Source organism: Mirounga leonina, unplaced genomic scaffold, assembly GCF_011800145.1.
Source record: "Mirounga leonina isolate KUSES-001 unplaced genomic scaffold, KU_Mleo_1.0 Mir_154, whole genome shotgun sequence".
NCBI classification, from domain to species: domain Eukaryota; kingdom Metazoa; phylum Chordata; class Mammalia; order Carnivora; family Phocidae; genus Mirounga; species Mirounga leonina.
In genome coordinates, this window is record NW_023270389.1 from 28,567,749 (window position 1) to 28,592,113 (window position 24,365).

The 24,365-nt window shown below is 55.3% G+C and overlaps 1 protein-coding gene across 3 annotated transcripts in view; it reads left to right on the forward strand.

Annotated features, from left to right (window-relative positions):
- Positions 1-24,365, forward strand: part of CACNA1S (calcium voltage-gated channel subunit alpha1 S) — a 68,551-nt gene that overhangs the window by 41,027 nt on the left and 3,159 nt on the right. Inside the window, exons 19-40 of one of the 3 annotated variants that reach the window (XM_035010360.1) lie at positions 94-153; positions 1,753-1,859; positions 2,351-2,438; positions 2,671-2,778; positions 5,179-5,231; positions 5,517-5,663; positions 6,142-6,343; positions 6,820-6,978; positions 8,325-8,435; positions 9,156-9,239; positions 15,070-15,126; positions 15,983-16,111; positions 16,309-16,374; positions 16,955-17,046; positions 17,480-17,639; positions 18,609-18,736; positions 19,719-19,815; positions 20,142-20,244; positions 21,212-21,313; positions 21,612-21,736; positions 23,142-23,270; positions 24,069-24,319. In XM_035010360.1, the coding sequence (XP_034866251.1) occupies positions 94-153; positions 1,753-1,859; positions 2,351-2,438; positions 2,671-2,778; positions 5,179-5,231; positions 5,517-5,663; positions 6,142-6,343; positions 6,820-6,978; positions 8,325-8,435; positions 9,156-9,239; positions 15,070-15,126; positions 15,983-16,111; positions 16,309-16,374; positions 16,955-17,046; positions 17,480-17,639; positions 18,609-18,736; positions 19,719-19,815; positions 20,142-20,244; positions 21,212-21,313; positions 21,612-21,736; positions 23,142-23,270; positions 24,069-24,319 (2,558 nt within the window). The remainder of the gene's footprint in view (positions 1-93; positions 154-1,752; positions 1,860-2,350; positions 2,439-2,670; positions 2,779-5,178; positions 5,232-5,516; positions 5,664-6,141; positions 6,344-6,819; positions 6,979-8,324; positions 8,436-9,155; positions 9,240-15,069; positions 15,127-15,982; positions 16,112-16,308; positions 16,375-16,954; positions 17,047-17,479; positions 17,640-18,608; positions 18,737-19,718; positions 19,816-20,141; positions 20,245-21,211; positions 21,314-21,611; positions 21,737-23,141; positions 23,271-24,068; positions 24,320-24,365) is intronic. The other 2 variants (XM_035010361.1, XM_035010363.1) reach the window with 2 other exon arrangements.

Below are 24,365 nucleotides of genomic sequence, written 5' to 3' on the forward strand. Positions count from 1 at the left end.
GTGGTGGTGGTGGTGACGGTGTTGAAGATAATAATGATATCATTGTTCAGCCCTTCCTCTCATTGACTTCTGTCCCCCCTACGCTGTCACCAGATCCTTGGGTATTTTGACATCGCGTTCACCTCTGTCTTCACTGTGGAGATTGTCCTCAAGGTGAGTGAAGGCTGTAGGATAGCCTGGGTGAGCGGTATCTACAGGCCAGGAAACAGACCTGACGTGGCTCCAACTTACACACGCTGCCCTCACTCAGAGGCCGGGTTGCAGGGAAAAGCAAGAGGAAAGCGGAGAACATCAGGGAAGGACTCACCAGACCCAGGAGAGCAGATGGGGTTGTTGCTCGTAAGCTGGGCAAGCAGGTGAGCAGGTGGCCAGGTGGGGACATGAAGTACAACCAACCTGCAGCCTGTGCACCTCTCAGCACCTCTCAGTGAGCACAACCCATCCCTATGAAGCCTTGGGCATTTTTCTCCCAGAGGGAAGGCACAGTTAGCCTAAGAATAGACCCAGGGAGCTGTGATTTGTTCCTAGACCTTTGTGACACATGACCTCTCCAGGAGTCCCCAGAGAAGTGACCTCCACCCTGGGTGGGTTTCTGGCAGCTCTGCCCTATCATGGCCCTCCCCCTCCTTACCCATAGCATATCACTGCTCTTCCATTCTCGGGTGGACACACGGAGTTCACACCGTTACCCTCACCACCGTAGAGGGTGTGGGAGGCAGAGGGAGGGCCCATCTGTGACTGAGACCCAGTAGCCCCAGCCTTCACCTTCATGACTGAAGAGGGGAGAGGGGGGCTTTGCAGGAAGAATAGCCCAGAGCAGATGCAATATGAATTCAGAACAGTTCCTTACCTCAGGGCCCTTGAATACTAAAGGAGTTGAGCAGAGGGACGGTGGCTTCCCTGAGGTCCGAGAGGGCTTCCTGGAGGTGGTGGCATTAGAGTTAGACCTTGAGGTTGGACAGGACTTCATTAGGGAGAGATAGCAGGGCCAGTCCGAGAGGACAGAACAACAGCACATGCATTGTGAGAAGGGGTTTGGGATGTGCTCAGAGAGGAGAAAGTGGTCCCTTTGGGCTGGGACATAGCACAGAACGCACGGGAGGCCTGGCTTCAGAAGTCAGGAAGGCAAGTTGAGATGAAATCACCTTCAATGCCTGGAAAGGCTTTGAGCTCATCAGACTTCAAGGGTATAATGTGTTGGTGCAAAGGGCCTGGGAGATTATCACAGAGCACAGGAAAGAAGCTGAGAGACCAGCGAGAAAGTGGGGCAACGGGGACAGGAGGGGTCAGGGGCCTGTGAAGTTCTTCTGGTCCTTGCCGGGTTGTTCAGCCCGACTCAGCAATCCTCAGGGCAGAGGCGACTTCTGAAGAAGCCTTCTGGGGAGGAGGAATAGGCATTTCATCATGTTGTGCAGGGGAAAAAAGGGGCCGGGGCTTCCCCACTCTGTGGCCCCAGGGGACAGGAGACTGGGGCGCCCTATGGCCTCTGAGCAGAGAGATGAGCTCAGAGAGCCAAGTGTGGCATAACAGCCCGTGAGAAGTCCTGTTCCCAGAACTGGGAGCAGAGAATGGGAGAAACAGCCCTGAGGACGCAGCAAGGAGTGGAGTGAAGGACAGAGACCCCTGGCAGCTATTTGCCTCAGCGAGTGCCTTGTGAGCAGACAGGTGGCTCTTGCCTCGAGAAACCCTTCTTTGTGGGGACAGGCCTGTTCCCAAGCCACCCCCCACCCAGGATGCTGCCTCTGCCCCCAGATGACGACCTATGGCGCCTTCCTGCACAAGGGCTCCTTCTGCCGCAACTACTTCAACATCCTGGACCTGCTGGTGGTGGCCGTGTCACTCATCTCAATGGGACTCGAGTGAGCCAGGGGCAGGGGCCGGCCTGGGGAGGGGGGTCCCCTCCTTGGAGTGGAGCCCCACCCACTGCATGCTGATGGGCCCCAAGCTGCAAGGGGAGGGATTCTCAGGGCTGGGGATGGGGGTCCAGGGCCCCCAGCGGTGTCACCAACTGGACTGAAGGGACCGTGCTCAGCGGGCAGAGCAGTGTCCTGGAAAGTAGGAGGGGATGCAGCGAGGAGAAGGCAGTCCTCCAGCAACTGTGGGGAGCATAGCCCCTACCTTTGGGGGGACCCCAGTCTGATGGGAGAAACAGAGCCTGTAGCCAGCGGGGGAGGAGTCCCTTACCGTTAGCACGAGGCAGCTTTACCCTGGGGCAGAGCACACGGGCAGCCTACGGGAGAGTGGGGAACGGTGGGAGGGCTTTCAGGTGGAGAGGCAGCAGATGGGGGGGGGCTAGGCCAGGCCAGAGCTAGCTGTCCTCAGCCCCCACCCCTCGGCTGCCCTCCCCCAGGTCCAGCGCCATCTCCGTGGTGAAAATCCTGAGGGTGCTGAGGGTGCTCAGACCCCTCCGGGCCATCAACAGAGCCAAAGGCCTGAAGGTGAGAGGGCGTGTGCAAGACCCCAGGAGCAGGAAAGAGGGGCTGCAAGGGCCTGACTCTAGAAACCTCAGCCCAGCGTGTGTTCCATCCCCTTTGCCAAATGGGAGTGGGGGGAGGAGGATGAGGCTGGGCAGCCCTGTGTCCCCCGGGAACGTCTCTCTGCCTCCACCTAGCTGGGAGGTAGCAAGGGATAGCAAGGGTGGGATGGTGCCGACCCGGTCTCCCTCCGCAGCACGTGGTGCAGTGCGTGTTTGTGGCCATCCGCACCATCGGGAACATCGTCCTGGTCACCACCCTCCTGCAGTTCATGTTCGCCTGCATTGGCGTCCAGCTCTTCAAGGTGAGCCCCGCCAGCGCGAGGAAGCCTGCCTCCCTTCCCCAGCTCTGGGGCCAGCTGTCAGGCCAAGGCCAGAGCTGGTCTGTTCCTTGCCTCTAAGCAAAGGGAGCCCCAAACTGTGCAAACAGATGTCCTTGAGTGCACAGGGTTGTGAGGCTAAGCCATCTGGAGTCTGGATGCGGTTTCCTGGGTGATACCCCTCCCTGGCCCCCGTGGCTCTGCTGGCCGCCATGGCCATGGCACCTGCTGTCTTCCTGGCTCTCCGTGGCTTCTCCTTGAGGATGGAGGCCCCTCCCCTACCTGCCGGGCCCTGTGAGCACCCCTGCCGCCCCTCCCATCCTGCCAAGCTTGTCTAAACATGCTCCTCACTCCAGCCCCGTCCACTCCACTTTCTTGAGTCAGCTAGGCTTCTGCACCCCATTCTCCCGGCTGCTATGTCTGGCATCATTCCTATCTACCAGGAGCCTCTGAGGGAGGGAGGCCATCATTCTAGTCTGGGAGCTGCCTCATTCTGTTCTCACCTTCCTGGGAGGACACAGCTCTGCAGTTCCTCTCTAGGAATCAGCCCTGCAAGGATGTCCCCTCCCACCCAGCTGATTTCTGGATGCCTCCGACTCTCACACAGAAATTGGTATCTGAGTACATTTCCCAACACCCTTGACACTGTCTCTCGCGACGCGATCTTCTCCTGCCCCCCGGAGCATGATAATCACGATGATGTCACCTCAGTCAGACTTAGGCAATGGCATCCTCTTACAATCATTCACTCATTCAACAACATTTATGGAGCATTGTCTCTGGGCCAGGGCCTCTGCTAAGGCTGAGAAGGGGTCAGGGGTCATGAAGCAAACCTCACAAGCCTCTCCCTGTGGGCAGGGAGCAGGCTTTGGGGAGAGCAGTCAGGATGGGGTTCCCAGATGACCTGAAGGGAGATGGGTCCTGTGGGTTACTGTTCTGGAGCGGCGGAGGGGGCATCACCCAGGAAACCGCGTCAAGATTGAGATAGCTGAGCCTCAAAACAGTGCTTACTGTGATCTGCGTGGGACCTTCTCCTAGCTCCAGCAGAGGGCTGCCCCCTTCCCTCATCCTCCTGCCCCCTCCACTGCCAGGCCAGGGGCCCTGGGTCCTCCTGAGGGCAGAGTCTGTGTCTGACTCATCCCTGACCCGGGCACCCAGCCTGGGCCTGGCCTGTAGACAGCCCACAGGATACACTCCCTTAAGGAATGAATAAGCAACCCCTTCCTTTGGCTCCTGTGTCCCTTCCAAGCAAGAGCAGTTGTCCTGCAAACCCCAAACACCCCCTGTGTTTTAGTCTCTTATCAAAAGACCCCCAGCTACTGCCCATTCCGGTAATGGTCAGACATCAGTTCCAAGTGGCATTTTACCTCCCATTTTCCCCCGCGGACCCTTGTCGCATGCATTCCCCATCACAACAAGAGTTTGCTTTCTATATGAAATTGAGTGTTTGGTTTCAAGTCCCCTCAAACCTGCCCGGTGGCAGGTATGTCCTCTCCCTGCTTCTCCCCCAATGTCACCTGCCTCCCCTGTGCTGGCCCTTCTGCTCCGGCGACTGGAAAGGGGGTGGGAAGAGTAGGCACCTGCAGTGGGTAGGACAGCTGTGACTTCGACTAGTCCCCTGTCCTCGACCGAAGCACTTCCCTCAGGGGGCCTCTGAGGGAACCCGACCAGATTCCATGGATTGCAAACTTCATTTAGCCACATGAAGACCTAGCAATCAACTTGTTTTCTTCAAACAAACTGGGCACTGTGGGTGCCCAGCCTGTGATGTAGATAAAAAAAGAAACCGCTCTGCCTGAAATCAGTATAGGGGGGCACAGCGCTGGGGTCTGTTCAGGCCCTTGGGCAGGGGCGTGCTGGGACCCCTGTTCCACTTTGCACCATCACGGCCCAATGGGCTCCATCCCTGTAGCTCTCATTCCCACAGCAGCCCTGTGGCCACCCCATTGGCAGGAGAGGGAAGGTGGGAGGTGGGGCAACCCTTCTTTTTGGTCTGTAGTGGGGAGACCCCAAGAGGGCGTCCTAAACAGTGGGGGACAGGGTTCTGCCTGAGGGAGGATCAGGGCCAAGCTGTATCCATATTCCCTTCCCCTCAGGCCCAGCCTGGGGCTCGCCGCCAAGGCTCCTGCTAAGGAACTGGCTTCCCAGCCTTGGGAGCCTCAGGCCTGGTGGGGAAGCCCACAGGGTAGCTGAGGGAACGGATGACGGATGACGGGGAAGGAGAAAGACCATTCTGGGGCCCTGCCCCCTCTGAAAGAAAAAGGCTCCTCCTTCCACATGCCCTGCCTTCCCCTCTCCCTTCCACTAGTCACCTCCGTAGCCCGTGGAATGATGTTTCCATGACCATGTGTGTCCCTCCCTCCCTCCCTCCTTCTTGGGACACAGGGGAAGTTCTTCAGCTGCAATGACTTATCCAAGATGACGGAGAAGGAGTGCAGGTGGGCTGAGCGCTGCTGGCTGAGGGCACATGGTGGGACGGCCACTGGATGGGGGACCTTGTGTGAGGGGGACCTGGGGAACCTGAGCCCCTAGGCCCAGCAGGGGTGTCCTAAAGTGTCATTCCTTGGGTAACTGCAGTGAGGGAGTGCCCAGCAGTGTCTCCTCTGGTCCCCGATCTTGGCCTTCATTTCTCCTGCGTGCTCACTGCCCAGGCCCAGAGGATGTGGGAGGGGAGGAGGCGGCCCAGCCTTGCACAGTGGAGTGACTGAGCCTCCCTACCTCAGGGGCTATTACTACGTGTACAAGGATGGGGACCCCACGCAGATGGAGCTGCGTCCGCGCCAGTGGATACACAGCGATTTCCACTTTGACAATGTGCTTTCGGCCATGATGTCACTCTTCACGGTGTCCACCTTTGAGGGATGGCCTCAGTGAGTGAGGGCTGGGGCCTGGGTCCCACACGGGCATGGTGCGGGCAATGCCAGGGAGCCATCTTGCCCTTCTGCAGCCCTCGCTGCGCTGTGATGCCAGGCCTGTGGTAAGCGCTCAACAGACCCACCAGCTTGGAGGGTTTGGAAGACTAGTATGTTGACTGGCCACCCCAAAGACATCCTGGCCTGGCGGTGCTGACAAAATGTCCCTCGTCCCCCAACAGGTGTAGGCCTCTCTGCCTGCATGGGGAGCCCTACTCGTTGATTAGGGTAGATGGGGCATCCCACTGAAAAGCGGTCCCTTTCCAGGACCTGTTCCAGCATTTTCTGGCATGGTCCTAATTTCCCTCCTTTCGCTTGATGGTTCAGAAAGCTCCCTTGGTTCCCCATGGCCAGTGGGGTAAAACCCAACCTTCCTGGACTGACACTCTGCCTCATCACCCCAGTCCAGCCCAGACTTTTCTCTGCCCATCCCAAGGCTACTTTACCAGGCCATAGACTCATACAAGGAGGACATGGGTCCTGTCTACAACAACCGGGTGGAGATGGCCATCTTCTTCATCATCTACATCATCCTCATTGCCTTCTTCATGATGAACATCTTTGTGGGCTTCGTCATCGTCACCTTCCAGGAGCAGGGGGAGACTGAGTACAAGAACTGTGAGCTGAACAAGAACCAGGTGCCTGGGCTGAGGTGGAGAGCGGAGCTCCAGCAGACCTTCTGCCAGCCTGAGCCCTAGGCTCTGGACTGTGAGAGTCCTGGGGCCAAGGATGACCCCAGAACTTCCATTTCATGCCCAGACCCAGCCTCCACACACTCTACCCCATCTCTGACCCATCCCCAACATGAAGCAACACAAGTTGGTGGTGTGGGAGTCCGCTCATGAAACCCTCATCATGCCCCGAGGAGGCCCTTCAGAGCCCTGAGTGGGGCTAGGGCCATGTTTGAAATAGGCTGGGGGGAACACAGGGGGAGCCCACGGGCCCACTGGGACTCTTCCCCTAAACAGGCCAGCAGAGCCCATCGGCCACGAGCTCCTGGCCACAGCTGCTCCTGGCTGACCAGAATGCAGGGGGCCCTCCAGCCCATGCATGTGAGTGTGAGAGCGAGGGAGGGGCTCTCCGTGCTGACCCGCCCTCTGGTGTTGTGTCTCAGCGGCAATGTGTGCAGTACGCCCTGAAGGCCCGCCCGCTGAGGTGCTACATCCCCAAAAACCCATACCAGTACCAGGTATGGTATGTCGTCACCTCCTCCTACTTCGAATACCTGATGTTTGCCCTCATCATGCTCAACACCATCTGCCTGGGCATGCAGGTAAGGGCCCCCGGCCCCCGGCCGACAAGGGTCTGATGGACCGGCACCGGGACAGGGCAGGTGGGTAGGGCAGGGTTCCTCTCTCTTGCCCCCCCACCGCCCCCCAAGATACTTTTCCTGGCACCTGCTAGGTGCCGTGGGGGACAGAGAAGCGCCCTGGGCCCAGGCCTTGTTGCCAGGCACCCACCGGTTTATTAAGAAGGAATGCACACACACAAATAGCTACCCAGTTCTGTAAACAGGAGATGGCTAAGCAGAAGGACAAGGCAGCGTAGGAAGTAGAGAGTGCCTTCTCGGTTTATGTTCTGCTATTGCAAATGTGGACGATGGAGTTGGTTGGCATTTTGGCTCCGGTCTCGAGAAAAATGGATTTAATATTCACAGAACAGGTGTCTCTGAGGAGTTGAGCGTACTTTATAGACAGTATCATAATCAGCAGCATTGTTAGCAAAGCTTAATTAAGCATCGGATCCCGCCAGGCCTGTATAAATAGAATTGCGCAGCTAGGCTCCCTGAGACACACCCGGCCGCGGGACTCCGCATTGCCCTGTGATGAGGACATGGAAAAGGAATCACGGAGCCAGCAGGCCCAGGTCCTACAGAGGATCGTGAGCAGTGGCTCAAGTTTGGGTCTGAACTGGGCACAGACTTAGGCAGTCCTGCCAAGACAGGGTAGGGTGGGGGCAGCCACCAGATCCTTCTGAACTACCTGGGAAGGTTTTGTGGGAAAAGTGGGATTTTGTCAACTTTCCAAAAAGAGTAAGAGGTTCCTGGCAACTGTTATAAGGAAATAGATTGAAGGAGGATCACAGTGGTGGGGCACGGGGGCTGAGGTCCTTGCTTCGACTGCCTCGCCGTCACGGGGCAGGGGGTGGGGGGCAGTGTGCAGATAGTCAGCCTGGTGAGCTCAGCGGCCCACCAGTATACCAGCAGTTGCTGATAATACCAGCTCTAGAACCAATGATCTTCTCTCCTGGTCCTGTGCTCGGATGACTAGATGGAACCTGTCCCAGAGCCCTGCTGGGGGCCTCTCCTCCTGGCCGTCCCGTAACAGATCTGGAAGTGAGCTCTGGCCTTGTAGCCCACGTGTGGACCAGCCTGCTCAGCAGGACTCTCGCCTCCTCCTTGCACCATCTCTTCGGGGGAGAGGGGGATCCATCAGACTTGGTGGAGTTCAGGGAATGGCTAAAGCAGGCACCTAGCATTCTGAGATTTAAAAGAAATTGGGCAGGAAGCCCAAGGAAGAGGATCAGGGGTGGCCTGGGAAGAGCATGGAGCTCTGGGATACAGCCCGCAGAGCGGGGAAGCCGGGTCCTTGCAGCCCCGTCTCCTGTGCCTCTCCACAGCATTACAACCAGTCAGAGGAGATGAACCACATCTCGGACATCCTCAATGTGGCCTTCACCATCATCTTCACCCTGGAGATGGTCCTCAAGCTCATGGCGTTCAAGGCCAGGGTGAGCCCTGGGATACAGGACAAGATGAGCAGGTGGAGCCTGGGGGGATGGGGGTCTTCTCATGGAGCACCCCGGCCCCAGTCTTGTTCTACTGAAGGGCTCCTTCATCCAGCACTTATGCTCCCACTCTGCTTACTCCTTGGCCCATTTCCACCTCCAAACATAGGGCACGCAAGATATTCAGGCTGCCAGAACTGGTGATGATAACAGGTGTTGGCTGCCTCTTTCCTGTGCCCTCTGTTGAGCGTGTCTTATGTGCCCTACCTCCCCTTCAGCTTCTGAAGAAGAGGCCCAGGGCTGGGGGAGTATTTTGCTGTGTCTTTGGTTCCCCAGTCCACTCCCACTGCACCCAGCCCACCTGGCCAGCCGCTGGCAGGTCCACACCATCGAGCCCCAGACAGGGCTTCGAGCTGGGGAGGATAAAAAAGAGCTCCCCATCCGGACCAGGACCCCGAATCCTGAGTTGTCAACATTTTCTCCCTCCCCTCCAACCGCATCATGCTCTGGAGGGAGAGAAATACAGAGCCCAAGGGAGAGGAGGTAGCAGGGTGTGGGGGCATGAGGGAGCCCTGGTAGAAAGTAGAGCCACGTGCACCCCACCTTGCCCCGGCTTGGCCATTCTGCGTTACCTCGGCTGGGGGCCACCACCACCTGCTGGCCACCCAAACTCCTTCCCCCCTAAAGCTCACCCCCCTGATTCTCCCATCACTGTCCTTCCAGGGCTATTTTGGAGACCCCTGGAATGTGTTTGACTTCTTGATTGTCATCGGCAGCATCATCGACGTCATCCTCAGTGAAATCGATGTGAGTATCAGGCAAACAGAGCCATCACTGGGGTGGGGTGCAGGCACTTGTTCGGTCCCCAAAAATGTGTGGGGTACCCACTGTGTGTGCAGCATGGCACCCTGGGGACTTACAAAGATGGAAATGCCAGGAGCCACAAGCCTACAGAACGGACAGATAACTCAGATTCCAGGCGGACATAACCCATGTGCCAGGCTGCCCAAGGCAAGAGCTCTTGTGGAAGGGAAAGGTCGTCTCTGGATGGAGTGGTCAGGGAAGGCTTCATGGAGGTGGCACAAACTGAAGTGGGTCCTGAAGGAAGGGGCGCTGGTGATTGGAGGTGGAGGGAAGAGCAAGCACCACACGCAGGCTGCTGTAGGAGGGGCACGGAGTAGGAGATGAATGATTGAAGATTCAGGGCACTGAGAGGTCCTGTTTAGCAGAAGCACATGAGCATGCGGAGGAAGGGAGAGGGGGTACGACTAGAGAGGGAAGAGGTGGCAAGGGGGCCTTGAATTTTATGTAGCGGGCAATGGGAAGTCACAGGAGGTGTTTGAACCGAGCAGTAGAAGGATTAAAGCTATTCTTCTAAAAAATTAATCTAGAGGCAAGGGGCAAGAGGTAAGAATGATTAAAATGAGAGCACCCAGTTAGGGAGTAGGTCATTTATTTACTTATTACATAATATTTGTCGAGTACCTCCTACCCATGCTAGAGATACAGCAATGAACAAGAACATGGGGCAAGCAGACAATAAAAAAATCTCTAACATGGTGGGTAGGCCCAGTGTGTATTCCAAAGAAAAATAAAGCAGGATAAAAGCTTAGAAGGGAAGGGAGTGAAGCGTTGGTGTCAGGAAGATATTTGAGTGACGATGTGAATAAAGCAAAGGAGTGAGCCATGTAGGTGTTGGGATAGTTGGGACAGAAAAACGAGTGAGTGCAAACGAGTGAGTTTGAGGGATTGCAGGAAACCCTCGTGGCTGGCGTGGAGAATGCTGGACATGAGTTCAGACACAGAAGGCCAGGGGCCAGATGGCTTAGTCCCTTGAAGGCCATGGTTACGATCTTGCATTTTATTCTGAGAGAGATGAGAGCCGTTTGGAGGGCTTAACCCTTGTCTGACTTTAGTTCTAAAAGGATCCCCCTGGCTGCTGTGTTGAGAGCAAGCTGTTGGGGACACGGGGCTGGCCCAGGGAGGGCAGTCAGGAGGGTGTTGTGATTGTCCATGAGAGGTGATGGTGACTTGGCAGCTAGCTGTGAATGTAGCAAGAATTGTGGCAATCTGTTTGGGAGGTTGCGCTGACAGAATTTTCACATGGCCTTGATTTAGAGTGAGAGCGAAAAAACAAACTGAAGGTGACTGCAAGGATTTTTGTCCAAGGAATTGAGCTTCTGTTTACTGAGATATGGAAACTGCTAGAAAAGCAGGTGTGGGGCAGAAACCAAGATTTCTATTTTAGACATGGTTATTTAGGATGCTTACGAGGCATCTGGATGGAGACACCAAGTAGGCTGGGATTTATGAGTTGAGCTTATAGGTTAGGGCAGGTTGGGGGTGTCTAAATTTGAAGATGGTATTTTAAAGTCGTGGGGGAGGGACGACATCTGCTGAGAAGGGAGAAGGTATCTAGAGAGAAAGGGTCCGAAGTCTGAGCCCTGGAATGCTCCCATGTTTAGTGATTGGAGAGACGAGGAGGAACCAGCGAACGGACTGAGGAAGCATTGGCCGCTGCTGAGGCAGGCGAACCCAAAGAGAGTGGTGTCCTGAGATAAAGGAGAACAGAAGAGTCGAGGAAGATGAGAGCCGAGCATTGATTTGATTTTGGCAATGGGAAGATCAAGGGGGACCTTGGCAAGAGCAGTTTCATTGGAATTATGGGGAAGAATGCCTGGTTGCAGTGGACCAGGGAGGGAGAGCAAAGAATGCAAAGAGGGGCAATTCCTTTAGGGTGTTTCTCTCTACAGAGAGAAATAGGATAGAGGCTGGGGGAGAATGTGGAGCCAAGGAGGGTTTCCTTGAAAATGGGAGAAATAGGGGCGCCTGGGTGGCTCAGTCGATAAGCGTCTGCCTTTGGCTCAGGTCATGAGCTCAGGGTCCTGGGATCGGGCCCCACATCAGGCTCCCTGCTCGACGGGAGGCCTGCTTCTCCCTCTCACACTCCCTCTTGCTTGTGTTCCCTCTCTTGCTATCACCCTCTCTGTCAAAAAAATAAATAAAATCTTCTAAAAAAAAAGAAAAGAAAAGAAAATGGGAGAAATGACAGCATATCCTCAGGCTCTGCAAATATCTGGTTGTGAGGACGTAACTATAGGAGCAAAGCCTTTGAATAAATGAAAGTGTTTAAGACCCAGTGTCCCAGGGGAGAAGCTGGATTTAAGAAAGCCACAGTTCATCCATGGTAGCAAGAGGGGATGCAAAACAAATGGGCATGAAGCGATGAGAGTTGGGGCTCAGATGGCAGGCGAGGAACAGAAAATTTCAGAGGCAAGAGGATTTGGTGACCTGGAGCCACAGGAAGGAAGGAGTCAGGGTGACTCAGTACCTCCCAAAAAGAAAGACTTGGAGGGAGCACTCACCATGATTCTGTTCCAGTGCTGTGGGTTTGGGTGCTGGATACACAAGTGGAAATGGGTAGCGAGTGGTTGGAAATGCAGGAGAGGGGCTGAGTGTCGCTCTGCATCCATCAGGGGAGCAGCTCCAACCACAGGGGCTGGTGTCTGATGCACAGAAGTGATGGTCGAAGCCTTGGGTGGGACCAGCCAGCTGCGGAGTTGAGATTCCCGCAGAGTTCAAGCCAGCAAAGCCACTTGGTCTTCGATGACGAAGCCATCCATTGAGCAGGGTAGACTGTGGCGTCAAAGCCAATGATAAGGATGGAGCAGTCAGTGACCAGAAAGTGAGAAAAAATGGCCAAGCGCACAGGAAACAGCTTTTGCAAGGAGTTCAGTAGAGATAGTTGCTGCAAAGTGGCGGGGTGTTGATTAATTCAGGGAAAGGGAGACTACAGGCGGAGCCCGTGCAGAGGAGAAATCCACAATGTGAGAACAGATTGTTGAGGAAGGGATTATTTTCAGGGGTGACAGCAAAGGACACAAGTCAGACCACTGGAAGAGGAAGTGCGTGAGCAGAGGTCATAAGAAGTGTGAAGGGTGCAAGGGAGCAGGGGGGTGGGGAGGAGGGAAGAGGGTATTCACCCTGGGCAGCCACGGGAGTGTCCAAGGCAGCAGGCAGAATCTTCCACTGGAAGGGAGGACAGGACAGTGGGCATGAGGGTGGGAACTGACTCTTGAGGACTAGCCGATGTGATGAATCCATCTGCAGGAAGAATGATGGGGCTGGGGTGGGCCTAGTGAGCTCAGTTTCACCCTGGAGTCATGCTCGGTGGCCCTGGAGCTTGGGGAAAGGGACCAGACACCAGGTGTGGTCTTGAGGGCGGCACGTTGCATGGAGCATCTTAGTGCAAGCAAGGGCGTTGTCGAAATGGCAGGACAAGGGTCCAGGCTGAGCGGGGAGGCATATGGCCCCAGGAGCTGGACCAAGAGAAGTGGGGTGGAGGGGATGAGGCCCCCGGGGGTGGGGTGAGAAACAGCGCTGGGGCAGGCAGGAGGTTTCAGCCAGAGAGGTCTGTGTTTGAGATCTTCGAAGCCGGACTCTCCAGGCTGGCCTCCCTGCAGATTTGAAGCTCGGGTGGGGGGCGGGGTCACTGCAGGGTGAAAGAGGGGAGCAGGGGGGCAGGGAAGAAGAGATCCAAGAATCAGAGGCTGAAATCAAAAGATGGCTGCCCTCTGGGCAGAGTGCCTGATGAGCTGTATCCCGGGAAGGGCGTGGAGAAGAGCACTCAGCCTTCTGAGGCTCCCTAACCATGGCCATGGTGGGCTTCTGTTCAGGGGTGGCTGGGGACTAGCCCCAAAGCCAGAGCCTCCCCCATGTAGAGGGCTTCCTTCTGAACTTCCTGCTGGCCCGATGATAAGCACTTCAGACTCTGCCAGCCCAGGGGTGAACCCTATGGTGGGTAGGGAGGTGAAGAGGATTGGCATTAGAGGCACCTGAGAGGGGTCAGGGTGGGGGGTGGACAGCTCAGGAAAAGTCTGGAGCCCGTGAGGAAGAAGCCCTCGGCCTGCGATTCCTTTAGGCTCAGCCCTGGCAGCAGTAGCACCTTCTGGGGACTTGGCTGCCTCGCAGACCGTCTGGGGGAGGGCTTGGCCTGGGAATCCTGTTCAGCCCCATGTACAGAGAGACAGTGACAGAACTCTGTCTGCTCAGATCCCGAGAGGGTGGGGCAGGTGAAGGGCAGGGTGGGTCCTGGGCAAAACCAGTGTGCACATGTGTGTGCGTGGGTGTGTGGATGTTGTATATTTCCATCTATGTTCAGTTTCCACTGGGGAGGGAATAGCATCCCAAAGGCCCCAGGGTTTGAAAGCAAAGTTAGGAGAACTCTAAAGAGCCAAAATAAACAGCCCAAATTAAAGGTAATTACTTCTTGAGGTTTGGGGTCCGTGTAGAGGAAACCTGGATAGATCAAAACAATTCTTTGGGGATGGAGGACCCAGAGGGTGTCGGTCATTATTTGATTTTTAGGAGCGGAGATACCAGTAATGTTTCCTTGAAGTCATGTTAAGGCTTTAAATTTAGATCTTGATTTCTATTCCTGACATACAAACCAGGGAGCAGACTAGGGCAACACTGTCTGTTAGAACTTTCGGCAATGATAGAAATCTTCTGCTCCATCCAGTACGGTAGCCGCTGGGCACTCGTGTCTTTTGGTCACTTGAAATGTGGCGAGTGCAAATTAACAAATGAATTCCTCGTTTGATTTAATTTTCACTGTAACTCAGAGAGCCACATGTGACTGGAAGCTACCATACGGGCAGCGCAGGTCTAGAACACTGGTGGTCATCCTTGGCTGCATATTAAAATGCCCTGGGATGCATTGAAACGTCTGAAGCCAGGCCCATTCCCTAGAAGCTGACTAAATTGGCTTGGGTGGAGAACCCAGCAAAGGCATCTATTGAGGTTCTCTGTGGGATTCCAATATGCCGGCAGGCTTGAGAACCAGTGGCCCCGGGGGAAAGAGAATGTTGCTTGGTGGGGAAACCGGTGTACTGGGAACCGGTTCACCCACAAATAATGGCAAGATAAAACAATGACTTCCCCTGTCCCGTGACTCCAGGACAAGGGTTTCTCCTGAAAGGTGGCCTAAGAGAGAAGCTGAGTAAATAGGAAAAACTGCTGCTCGCACACGTGCAGCTCCTGTTCTTAAGAACCTGGCCACTGGGATGCAAACCTTGGTCGTGCTCGCAGGCCAGGGGCAGAGAGACGCCTACAGCGGGCGGCTCAGACTCCCGCGGAGGGCCTTTGCCCCTGCAGGATGGGACTTCCATAAGGGCCTGGGCGGCCCTTCCACAAGGGAGCTAGCAGCCTCCTTGGACCCAGGGAGATACAGGGGTGTGAGCCCACTCAGAGTGATGGGCCGGCACCATAATGCGTCCCCTCAGGGATGTGTCCCCAGCATCTCATAACCCAGACACACAGGAAGAACCTGGGCCCCTTGTCAGCTGTAGGCACGTCCCAGAGACAGGACGGGACCTGTCCCCGTCTGTACTTCCCTCCCCTTCTTGCTCCCTTGTCCCCAGCCTGTTGCCTCACTGTCCCCACAGCTTGGTCCTCACACCCACCCACCCCTGCCCCTGATTGGCAGCCACCTGGGGTCTTCATCCCCTGCCGCTCTTTTTCTCTCTTTAACTCTTCTGTGTGTCCTTTCTGATGCCTCTCCTCACCTGCCCCCTCCCCCGTGTCCCTCCTCCTCTCTCTCCTCCCCTGCCCCTCCCCTGGTCTCTTCTCTCCACAGACTTTCCTGGCCTCCAGCGGAGGACTGTATTGCCTGGGTGGAGGCTGCGGGAACGTTGTAATTCCGGGCTGCATGAGTCTGCCCCGCACGCCCGCCAGCTCTCCGCCCTGCAGCTTGCATGCTCAGGCCTGGCCATGGCTTTGCATGGGGTGGATCCGGCCCGAGGGCTTCCTTCCCTAGAGCAGGCACCCTGGAGGGTTCGGGTGAGGGTGGGGGCGGGGGCCCTGCGGCAGAACGTGCATGGATGCAGTGGCTTTCTCAGAGCCCTGGGAGACGGGGTGAGGGGTCACTCTGGCACCCTCCGTCCAGATGGGAGCATCCAGAGAGGACTGTGACTGCTAGCTGGTGCAGGACCTTAGTGACAGTTCGCTGGCGCAAGGTCTCTGGGGACACAGGAAGCCTGGCAGGGCTCTCCCCTCCCAGAGTTATCCCGGTGTCTGAGGCTAGGCTTGCCTGGCTTAGGACAGCCATGTGCTGGGTGGGGTGGTGGAGTGGCTGTGTTGAATTGACGGGGACAGAGCACCCACACTCTAGGGAAACTGCACTGAAAGTGTCCTCCGCTCAGTGGCAACTTGAGGACGAGGTGAGATGAGGTAGGAGGCCCCAGAAGGACAGGCATTGGGCCTGGCTGCAGCCTCACTGGGCCCAGGGCCCAGTTCCTGCTGCCTGTCCTGAGAACGGGCTTAGCGTTCTGCTTGGCCCACATCCCTCCTTTTTGCCCAATAAGCCCAGAGCCCTGAGCCTGAGGAGGATCGGGCACTTAGTGCCCAGCAGGGGTCATGAGGTGGGGCTGGAGCTTCTCTCTGCCATGGGCATCTCCCCGGCACACACACATTGTCCCTCCCACCCCGCCTGCTCCCTACCCCTCTGAGGTGCCACCTCCAGACTGACCTCTGGGGCTGCTGGCCCGCAGGATCCAGACGAGAGTGCCCGCATCTCCAGCGCCTTCTTTCGCCTGTTCCGGGTCATGAGGCTGATCAAGCTGCTGAGCCGGGCGGAGGGAGTGCGCACTCTACTGTGGACCTTCATCAAGTCCTTCCAGGTGTGCCTGCCCAGCCCTCCTGACCAGGGTCCAGGCCAGGTCGGCACGGAGGACCCAGAGAGGCTGTCGGGGACGTCCGGTTAGCCCAGGGTAGAGCCCCGGGGTGGCCACGGGGTGCACAGTGAGCTCAGGGAGGGGACCGGCTGCCAAGCAGGTGTGCCGAGCCCTGCGCACTGACCCTCCCTCCTCACCGCCAGGCCCTGCCCTATGTGGCTCTGCTCATCGTCATGCTCTTCTTCATCTACGCGGTCATCGGCATGCAGGTGAGAGACAGGGGGGCCCAGGTCAAAGGAGGGATCTCGGCCACGTGACAGGGGGCTTCTGGGGGCCCTCAAGAGAGTCCTAATCATCGTGGAGGCTGGACCCTCCACCCTCCCTGCCTCTTCCCTCCTGGCCACCAAGGTGTCAGACACAGGACTGAGGAAGGACGCTGGGCACCTTATCCCCAGCGGCCGCAGGACTGGTGGGCTGGGAGCCACCCAGGAGGAGCCTTGGCATGCGGGTGGACAGCAGGGGCCACATGACAAGGGCCTCAGGTGGCCTCAGTCTACCCTCTGGCGAGCCGTCTCCCCCCGTTCCCCACATGGAGTCCCTAAGTTGGCTTGAGCTGGGAAAAGCCGTCTGCCCTCCTGCTTCCCCTTGGCTTGATGGGAAGAACTTCACCCAACCTTGAAAATAATCCGATTAATTTGACTCCCGGTCTGCTGTGGCCTGCGGTGAAGGGGACTTGGAGGAGGTAGGGGTGAAAGAGGGGAGGAGGTGAGGTGGGAGAGGATAGTGGGGCCTGGACTGAGGGGAGGCTGTGATCTAGGTCCCAAGGTGGGAGCCTTTTGTGATTTGCAGATGTTTGGTAAGATCGCCATGGTGGACGGGACCCAAGTAAACCGCAACAACAACTTCCAGACCTTTCCACAAGCTGTGCTACTGCTTTTCAGGTGCGAGGCTCCTGCTGCCCCCTCCCCCTCCCCACCCCCTGCCCTTGGCCTTCGCTTTGCTCTACTCTGCCCCAGAGGCAGGGCCCCGGCCTCCTGGCCCCGGGGCCCGTGTGGCTACAGAGCGCCCTGCGCCCGGACCCGCTGAGGCTCTGCCGTCCCCGTCTTGAAATGGTTAATCGCTTCTAGAAGTCAGCTGAGCTCCCCACTGCACAACCAATGCCATTTTTTAAACCCGTTTTGGACAAGTGGCCCCACATCTTCATTTTGCACTGGGCCCCAGAGATGACGTAGCTGGTCCTGAGTGGAGTATGGCCTGGCCCCCCCGGCTGTCATCCCGCCGAAGCAGGAGACGGGGCAAAGGTCCCTTCACAGGAGCGGTGGGGCCTCCGTGGCCTGTGACCTTGCCCCACCAGTAGGATCCTGTCTCTTCCAGGTGTGCGACAGGAGAGGCATGGCAGGAGATTCTGCTGGCCTGCAGCTACGGCAAGTTGTGTGACCCTGAGTCGGATTATGCCCCGGGTGAGGAGTCCACGTGCGGCACCAACTTCGCCTACTACTACTTCATCAGCTTCTACATGCTCTGTGCTTTCCTGGTGAGGCGCCAGGAGAGGGGCCTGCCCCGCCAGTCAGCTTCTGTCCCTCAGGGGTGGGCCTTGGGGACCCAGGACCCAGGAGACTCTGGTTAGACGGCCCCTTGTTCCGCATATCCTGGGCGTGACTTGATTTTCTGAGAGCTTTATCATGCTCCGGAGGGGTTGCTAAAAAGTTTTACCTTTTTTGATTCGCAATTAGTAATCAGAAGAATCTAATGGGGCTCTGTCCTAAATAGATAGGGGCTCCCAATAAAGCCACTTGCCCCTTCCTATTCCTCCAAAGAGAAAGTTGCCCCACCGTGTGGGGGATGAGGCTCTGGAAACAGGGTCCCAGAGGAGGTCCCTAATGGGGTTAGAAGCAGAGCGCAGATTGTTCCCAGACCCCGGGGTTGCTGTCTGTTACATGTGGAAGGCAAAGATCCAGCGGTGTCCATGGGACTGTCGCTCCTTCACTCTTTCTTCTTTCCTATATTCGGTCAAAACTGTTGTGTGAGCATCTGTGTGCCCCTGGGCTCAGTGCAAAGGGCAGAAACATGCCAACACCCAGTCTGGCCCTGAAGGAGCTCACTGGGTCCCTGGGGAATCCATGTGTAAGCAAATCTTGCCGTTCAAAGGGACACCAGGTATACACAGACAAGGCAAGAGCAGTGATGGGGCATGGTTCCGTGAGGACACTGAGGGGGATCACCTCTCTGGGCTGGGGGCAAGAGGCTGAGATTGGAAGAGCTTGAGCTGGGTTTTCAGGGATGAGCCCTAAGATCCCCGTCAGAGGATACTGCCCATGCAGGAGCGAAAGGTGTGACAGGTTACTTGTGTGGGGGGTGTAGGTCATTCAGAAGGGCTGCAAGGAAGGGCCCAGGGAGGAAGGAGCTCTGGCCCCCTTACCCAGTGGACACCTCCCAGCCCCCATCCCTATCCCCATTATCACCCGCTTTTCCATGCTGGGAGCCCTCGGTTCTCCTCTTATAGATCATCAACCTCTTTGTTGCTGTCATCATGGACAACTTTGACTACCTCACACGGGACTGGTCCATCCTGGGCCCTCATCACCTGGATGAGTTCAAGGCCATTTGGGCAGAGTATGACCCAGAGGCGAAGTGAGTCCAGTCTGTAGGCTTTGTGCGGGGCCGTCCCTCAACTGTCCCCCCTTCCATCCTAGACCCCATCCTGGTGTCCTATATGTAGTCACTCTCCAGTTTCATAAGAATGAGTGGGCTTCTTCTCCCTCCATTATCTGAGGTTCCAGATCAGAAAATTGGAGTTTCTTAGGGTTGGAGGGATCCCACAGCCTCCCAGGGCAGAAAACCCCTTGACTTCACTGGGAAATGATCATCCAGCTTTTGCTTGGACACATCCAGGAGCAGGGAACTCAGCACCTCAGCAGGCCCTGGCTAGTCAGAGTTGTAGTCCACTGACCAACAGTGTGCTAGCTTGATTAAAATGCAGAGCCCCCCGCCCCACCCCAGACTGACTGAATCAGACACTGCGTTATTAGCCTCATCCTCAGGGCATTTGTATGCATGTTAAACCTTGAGAAGCACTACTGCTTTACATTCTTTCTAAAAAGGTAACAAGCTCATATTTGATGAATGTTGCCCAGGCGTCAGGCACTGTGCTAGCCACTGCATTCATTAACTCATTTAATCCTTACAACAATCTATGATGCAGCTCTCCAGCTCTCTACCAGTCCCTGGAAGTGAGCTTCTACCTCCAATGATCCACAGTCTCTACTTCTGTTAATATAACCCAAGAGCCCCCCAGTCAGCTCAAACAGAACCCAAGGAAGGCTCTGCCATGGGGAAAATGAAGTCCAAATTCTAGACCTGGAGATCCCACATCTGAGGGAATTCTGCTCTCAAAAGGACATTTGCCCAAAAAAGAACAGCCCATTCCTGGTGGTGGGCAATAGTGAACCCAAACATTGTTTCTTCTTTAAAGAGTGAGCTCAGCTTTTACCTCCTTGGAAAATAGGAAGTGTTCCCCCGTGGCCTGGCTCTCTTCTCCTTGGCCTGTTCTCTGAGCAGGGAGGGTGGTTCTGGGTGGGGTTGCAGGGATACAAGTCTGTGTGTCCTCCTGCAGGGGCAGAATCAAACACTTGGATGTGGTGACTCTGCTGAGACGGATCCAGCCCCCTCTGGGCTTCGGGAAGTTCTGCCCCCACCGGGTGGCATGTAAGGTAACCAGTGCTGCCGGGGGGGGTGGCTTTTGGGAAAGGAGAGGCTCAGGTACCTTGGGACAGGGAAGCTGGTGAGGGAGGGCCTGATTGGATGAGTCATTTTAGAGCAGTCATCTCTTGGGTCCCCAAATCCCTCCCTGAGGATCTCAAGTCTCAACAGTGTCCCCCAACTCATCTTTCCATTCTCTCGTGAAGGGTGTCCTGAATCACCCACACCCCCAGGCTTCATGTCCCATCCCCTCCCGGTCCACAGACCAGGCTGGGATGGCCTGCCAAGCCTGGCCTCGTCCCAACTCAGCAGCCAGCCCCTGCCCCTCCCCTCACAGCGGCTGGTGGGTATGAACATGCCCTTGAACAGCGATGGCACGGTCACCTTCAATGCCACACTCTTCGCTCTGGTCCGCACGGCACTCAAGATCAAGACGGAAGGTGAGGGTTTTCTGGTGTGCAGCCCCCTCCCTTCTCTCAGAGGATGAGTTTTCTGGTACAGATTCTACCAGATTCTCAGAGCTAAAGGTTGGAACCAATAGCCATGGGAAAAAGTAGAAGGAGGACCCCAGACCATGACCACAACATTCTCATGCCTTTCAGGGCTTCGAGAGAGCTGGAAAATTCTCTACAGGGCAAAGGTCACTAAGGATCTGTTCCCACACAGCTATGTCTGAATGGGGCCAGAGAAATGGCAGCGTTAGCACAGAGGGGAGGGCCACCTGAGGTCTGGCTCTGGGCGGGAGCAGAGAAGCTCCTCAGGTTGCACTGGACAGGCAGTCCACACACAGTTCCACTAACCCCGCAGGTCCCCCCGTTCCAGGAAGGCAGACGTGGTGGGAGCAGGGAAAGGAGTCAGGGTGGGGGTCTTGGTATTGTTCCTGAGCCCTCACTTAGGGCTCAGCTCTACCAGAGCCATCCCCGAAGGCCATCAGGACCTCTGTCAGCATCTGAGACAGCCCCAGGGAAGGTTTCCTCAGGAAGGCAAGGAGAGGAAGGCCAAGAGTCAAGAATTGGAGAAACCAAGTTAGGGCAGCAGGAAGGCTGCCTGGGGGTCCTTGGGAAGACCATAGGGCATGGGGATTTGAGGGCTTTTGAGGGGAAAGGGAGAAGAGCAGGAGATGACAGACAGCCTTCAAAACCAGCCACTCTGAACACGTCAAGGCTTGTGGGACGTGAATACATGACCCAAGGGTTGGGCTACCCCAGGGGGATGGTGATGCCCTCCCCCCATGGTCAGTGCTCAGCACAGCAGCTGCCAAAACCAACCAACAAAACAAACAAACAAACAAAACCTCAGCCAACATTTGTTGAGTGAGGTGTTCAGAGAATCCTAGGTGGCTTTGTCAAGTGCCATTGACTTGGGCTGGGTGACTTTAGACCGCCTCTGCCTGTCCCTTGCCCCCAGGTAACTTTGAGCAGGCCAATGAGGAGCTGAGGGCCATCATCAAGAAGATCTGGAAGAGAACCAGCATGAAGCTCCTGGACCAGGTCATTCCTCCAATAGGAGGTGGGTGCTGCTTTGGGAGACCAGAGTCCAGAAGCAGCTGAGGAGAAGGAACAAGGAACTTCTCCAGGAAGCCCTATGAGAATCTGAGAATAGCCCAGACCCTTTGTAAATACCTGGATAGACCCCATGGTGGCCATCAGGGCAGGCACTAGACTTAGGATGGAAACTGCCCACTGTCCAAGTCAGCAAGGAGAGGAATGTCCTGAATGGCCCGGTCCTGGCTACCCCTGGCTCCCACTATGAACCCAGTTCAGATTTTTACCCACCTTCAGGACATCCCTTGTTGACTCCTCTGCAGATGATGAGGTGACTGTAGGGAAGTTCTACGCCACATTTCTCATCCAGGAGCACTTCCGGAAGTTCATGAAGCGCCAGGAAGAGTATTATGGGTATCGGCCCAAGAAGGACACTATACAGATCCAGGTAAGCTCAACCTGAACTCCAAGGGACTCCACTGAGCCAGGTCTCCAGGCTCCAGCTCCCTCTTCATGGCTTTGAAGGCCAGTGATGGAGGCACAGAGGGAAGGAGGGAGCCAGGGTGAGTGAGGAGAAGAGCCAGAGCTCCTCCATCTCTGGATGATAGGACCAAAAGAAATGGGATTTGTTCAAAAGAGAAATTTGAGTGATTAAAATGATCCACTGGTGCACAAAGAAATTTAAAACTTTGTTTCATCTCATCTGTTTTTTATTTCTATTTTTTGGTGTTAATCATAATGCACACAATTTACAAATTCAAAAATATACATGCATTTGAGCTATGTGCTCAAAAACTTATTTCAATTGCAATTTTTACTTTAAAACAATCTCACAATTTTAAAAGTTGCATGTATAATACAAACACCTTTTTTTCTGAACCATTTAAGAGTAATTCCCAACATAATGTTCCATCAACCCAGAACATTTTCATAGGCAACAAGGGCATTCTCCTCCATAATGCTCCTACATAATCACAATGCAACCACCAGAATCAGGAAATTAACATTGAGACTTCTGGGGGTGCCTGGGTGGCTTAGTCGGTTAAGTGGCTGCCTTTGGCTCAGGTCATGATCCTGGGGTCCTGGGATCGAGCCCCACGTCTGGCTCCCTGCTCAGCGGAGAGCCTGCTTCTCCCTCTACCTCTGCCTGCCACTCTGCATACTTGTGCTCTCTCTCTCTCTCTCTGTCAAATGAATAAATAAAATCTTTAAAAACAAAAACAAAAACAAAAAACATTGAGACTTTACTACCATCAGATCCTCAGGCTTCATGTCAATTTCACCAGTTGTCCTAATAATGTCCTTTATAGTAAAAGGATCCAATCCAGAATCACACATAGTTAGTTTCTATATCTCTTTTGACTCTTCCATCCAGAACAGTTCCCCAGTCTTTCCTTGACATGACCTTGACACTTTTGAAGATTGCCAGGATATCCTTCAGTTTGAGTTCATGTGCTGTTTCTTCATGATAGATTTAGGGTACATATCTTGGACAGGAATGCCACAGAAATGATGCAGTCGTCCCATTGCTTTGATCAACTCAAAAAATTATATGAATGACATGTTCAATCAAAAGAGATCATTTGTCTAGAAGACTGTACTGAGTAAAAAGATTTTTCCACCTGGAGGCCTGGGAGGGTGTGAGATCACCCATGAGGTTGAGAGAAGATTCCTTGGGAGCCATTAGGGTTTGGACCATCCCAGAGGTCAGAGCAGGGCCTCATGGAGCCCTGGGTCATTGAATGTCCAGGAGAGAGTGGGGCTGGAGCTGGGGCTAGAAATGAGTGAGGCCATGGGAAGCAGTCTGGTCTCCCCCACTAGACTGGAGGGGTCACTGTGTTTTCTGTCCCCAGGCCGGACTGCGGACCATTGAGGAAGAGGCAGCCCCAGAGATCCGCCGCACCATCTCAGGAGACCTGACAGCGGAAGAGGAGCTGGAGAGAGCCATGGTGGAGGCTGCGATGGAGGAAGGGATATTCCGGGTAAGTGAAGACTGTGACCACCTCGTGTGTTCTAGGCACGGGGAGCAGCAACATCCCATAGATACAAGGGCCAGGAGCCAGCCATACAGGAGGGGAATTTGGAAACTGAAGACACCCATCGCCCACATCTCTTGGGACTCAGAATCCTACTGGACCCAAGCTGCTGGAGTTGTCAAATATGACACATACTCTCTTCCCTTCCTCTACCAAGCCTCACTCCTGTCCTCATCTCCCCCAAAGCCCTAGTTGACATTCATCTCCTGGAATCCCTTCAATACCAAATGCCCCGCCTGCTTCCAGTTAACTGGTCCTCAGTCTTTAGCTCTGTCTAGTGTTTTTTATGACACTGTAAAACTAAAGGGTCCTTAATGACCACCTAGTGGTGAATGCCTTTGGGTTTTCCCCTGAGGAAATGGTGACCCAAAGAGATGATAGGAGATATCCAATATCACTTAGCAAGTTAGTTTTAGACGTGGGACTAGAACCAGTTCTCCAGACTCCCGATCCGGTGCTCTTTCCATGACAACGTATTTCTCTATCTGGATGTCTGTGTCTCCGGTGTAGTTCCTTAGTTGCGTCCTGTCTACCCTATTCAATTGAGAACTCTCTGAAGAGGGAGATCGTGATCTCTTCTCTGACCTTATAGCCCAGTCCATTCTCCTCTGGCCTTACAGGATTTGTCTTCTAATATATCACTTGTTCCCAGTACGTCATGCCAGGATGGCAGTCCCCAGGCACTCTCAGTTCCCATCCCCCCGTCACTGCTCTCAGCCCTTACTCTCTCCTCCTTGCCCCTAGAGGACTGGAGGCCTCTTTGGCCAGGTGGACAACTTCCTGGAAAGGACCAACTCCCTGCCCCCTGTCATGGCCAACCAGAGACCCCTCCAGTTTGCTGAGATAGAGATGGAAGAGCTGGAATCGCCTGTCTTCTTGGAGGATTTCCCTCAAGATCCAAGCACCAACCCTCTTGCTCATGCCAATACCAACAATGCCAACGCCAACATCGCCTATGGCAACAGCAACCATAGCAACAGGCAGGTGTTTTCCAGGTAGTGGCAGCAACTGCCAGCTTTGGATGTAGGGGCCCTGGGGTAG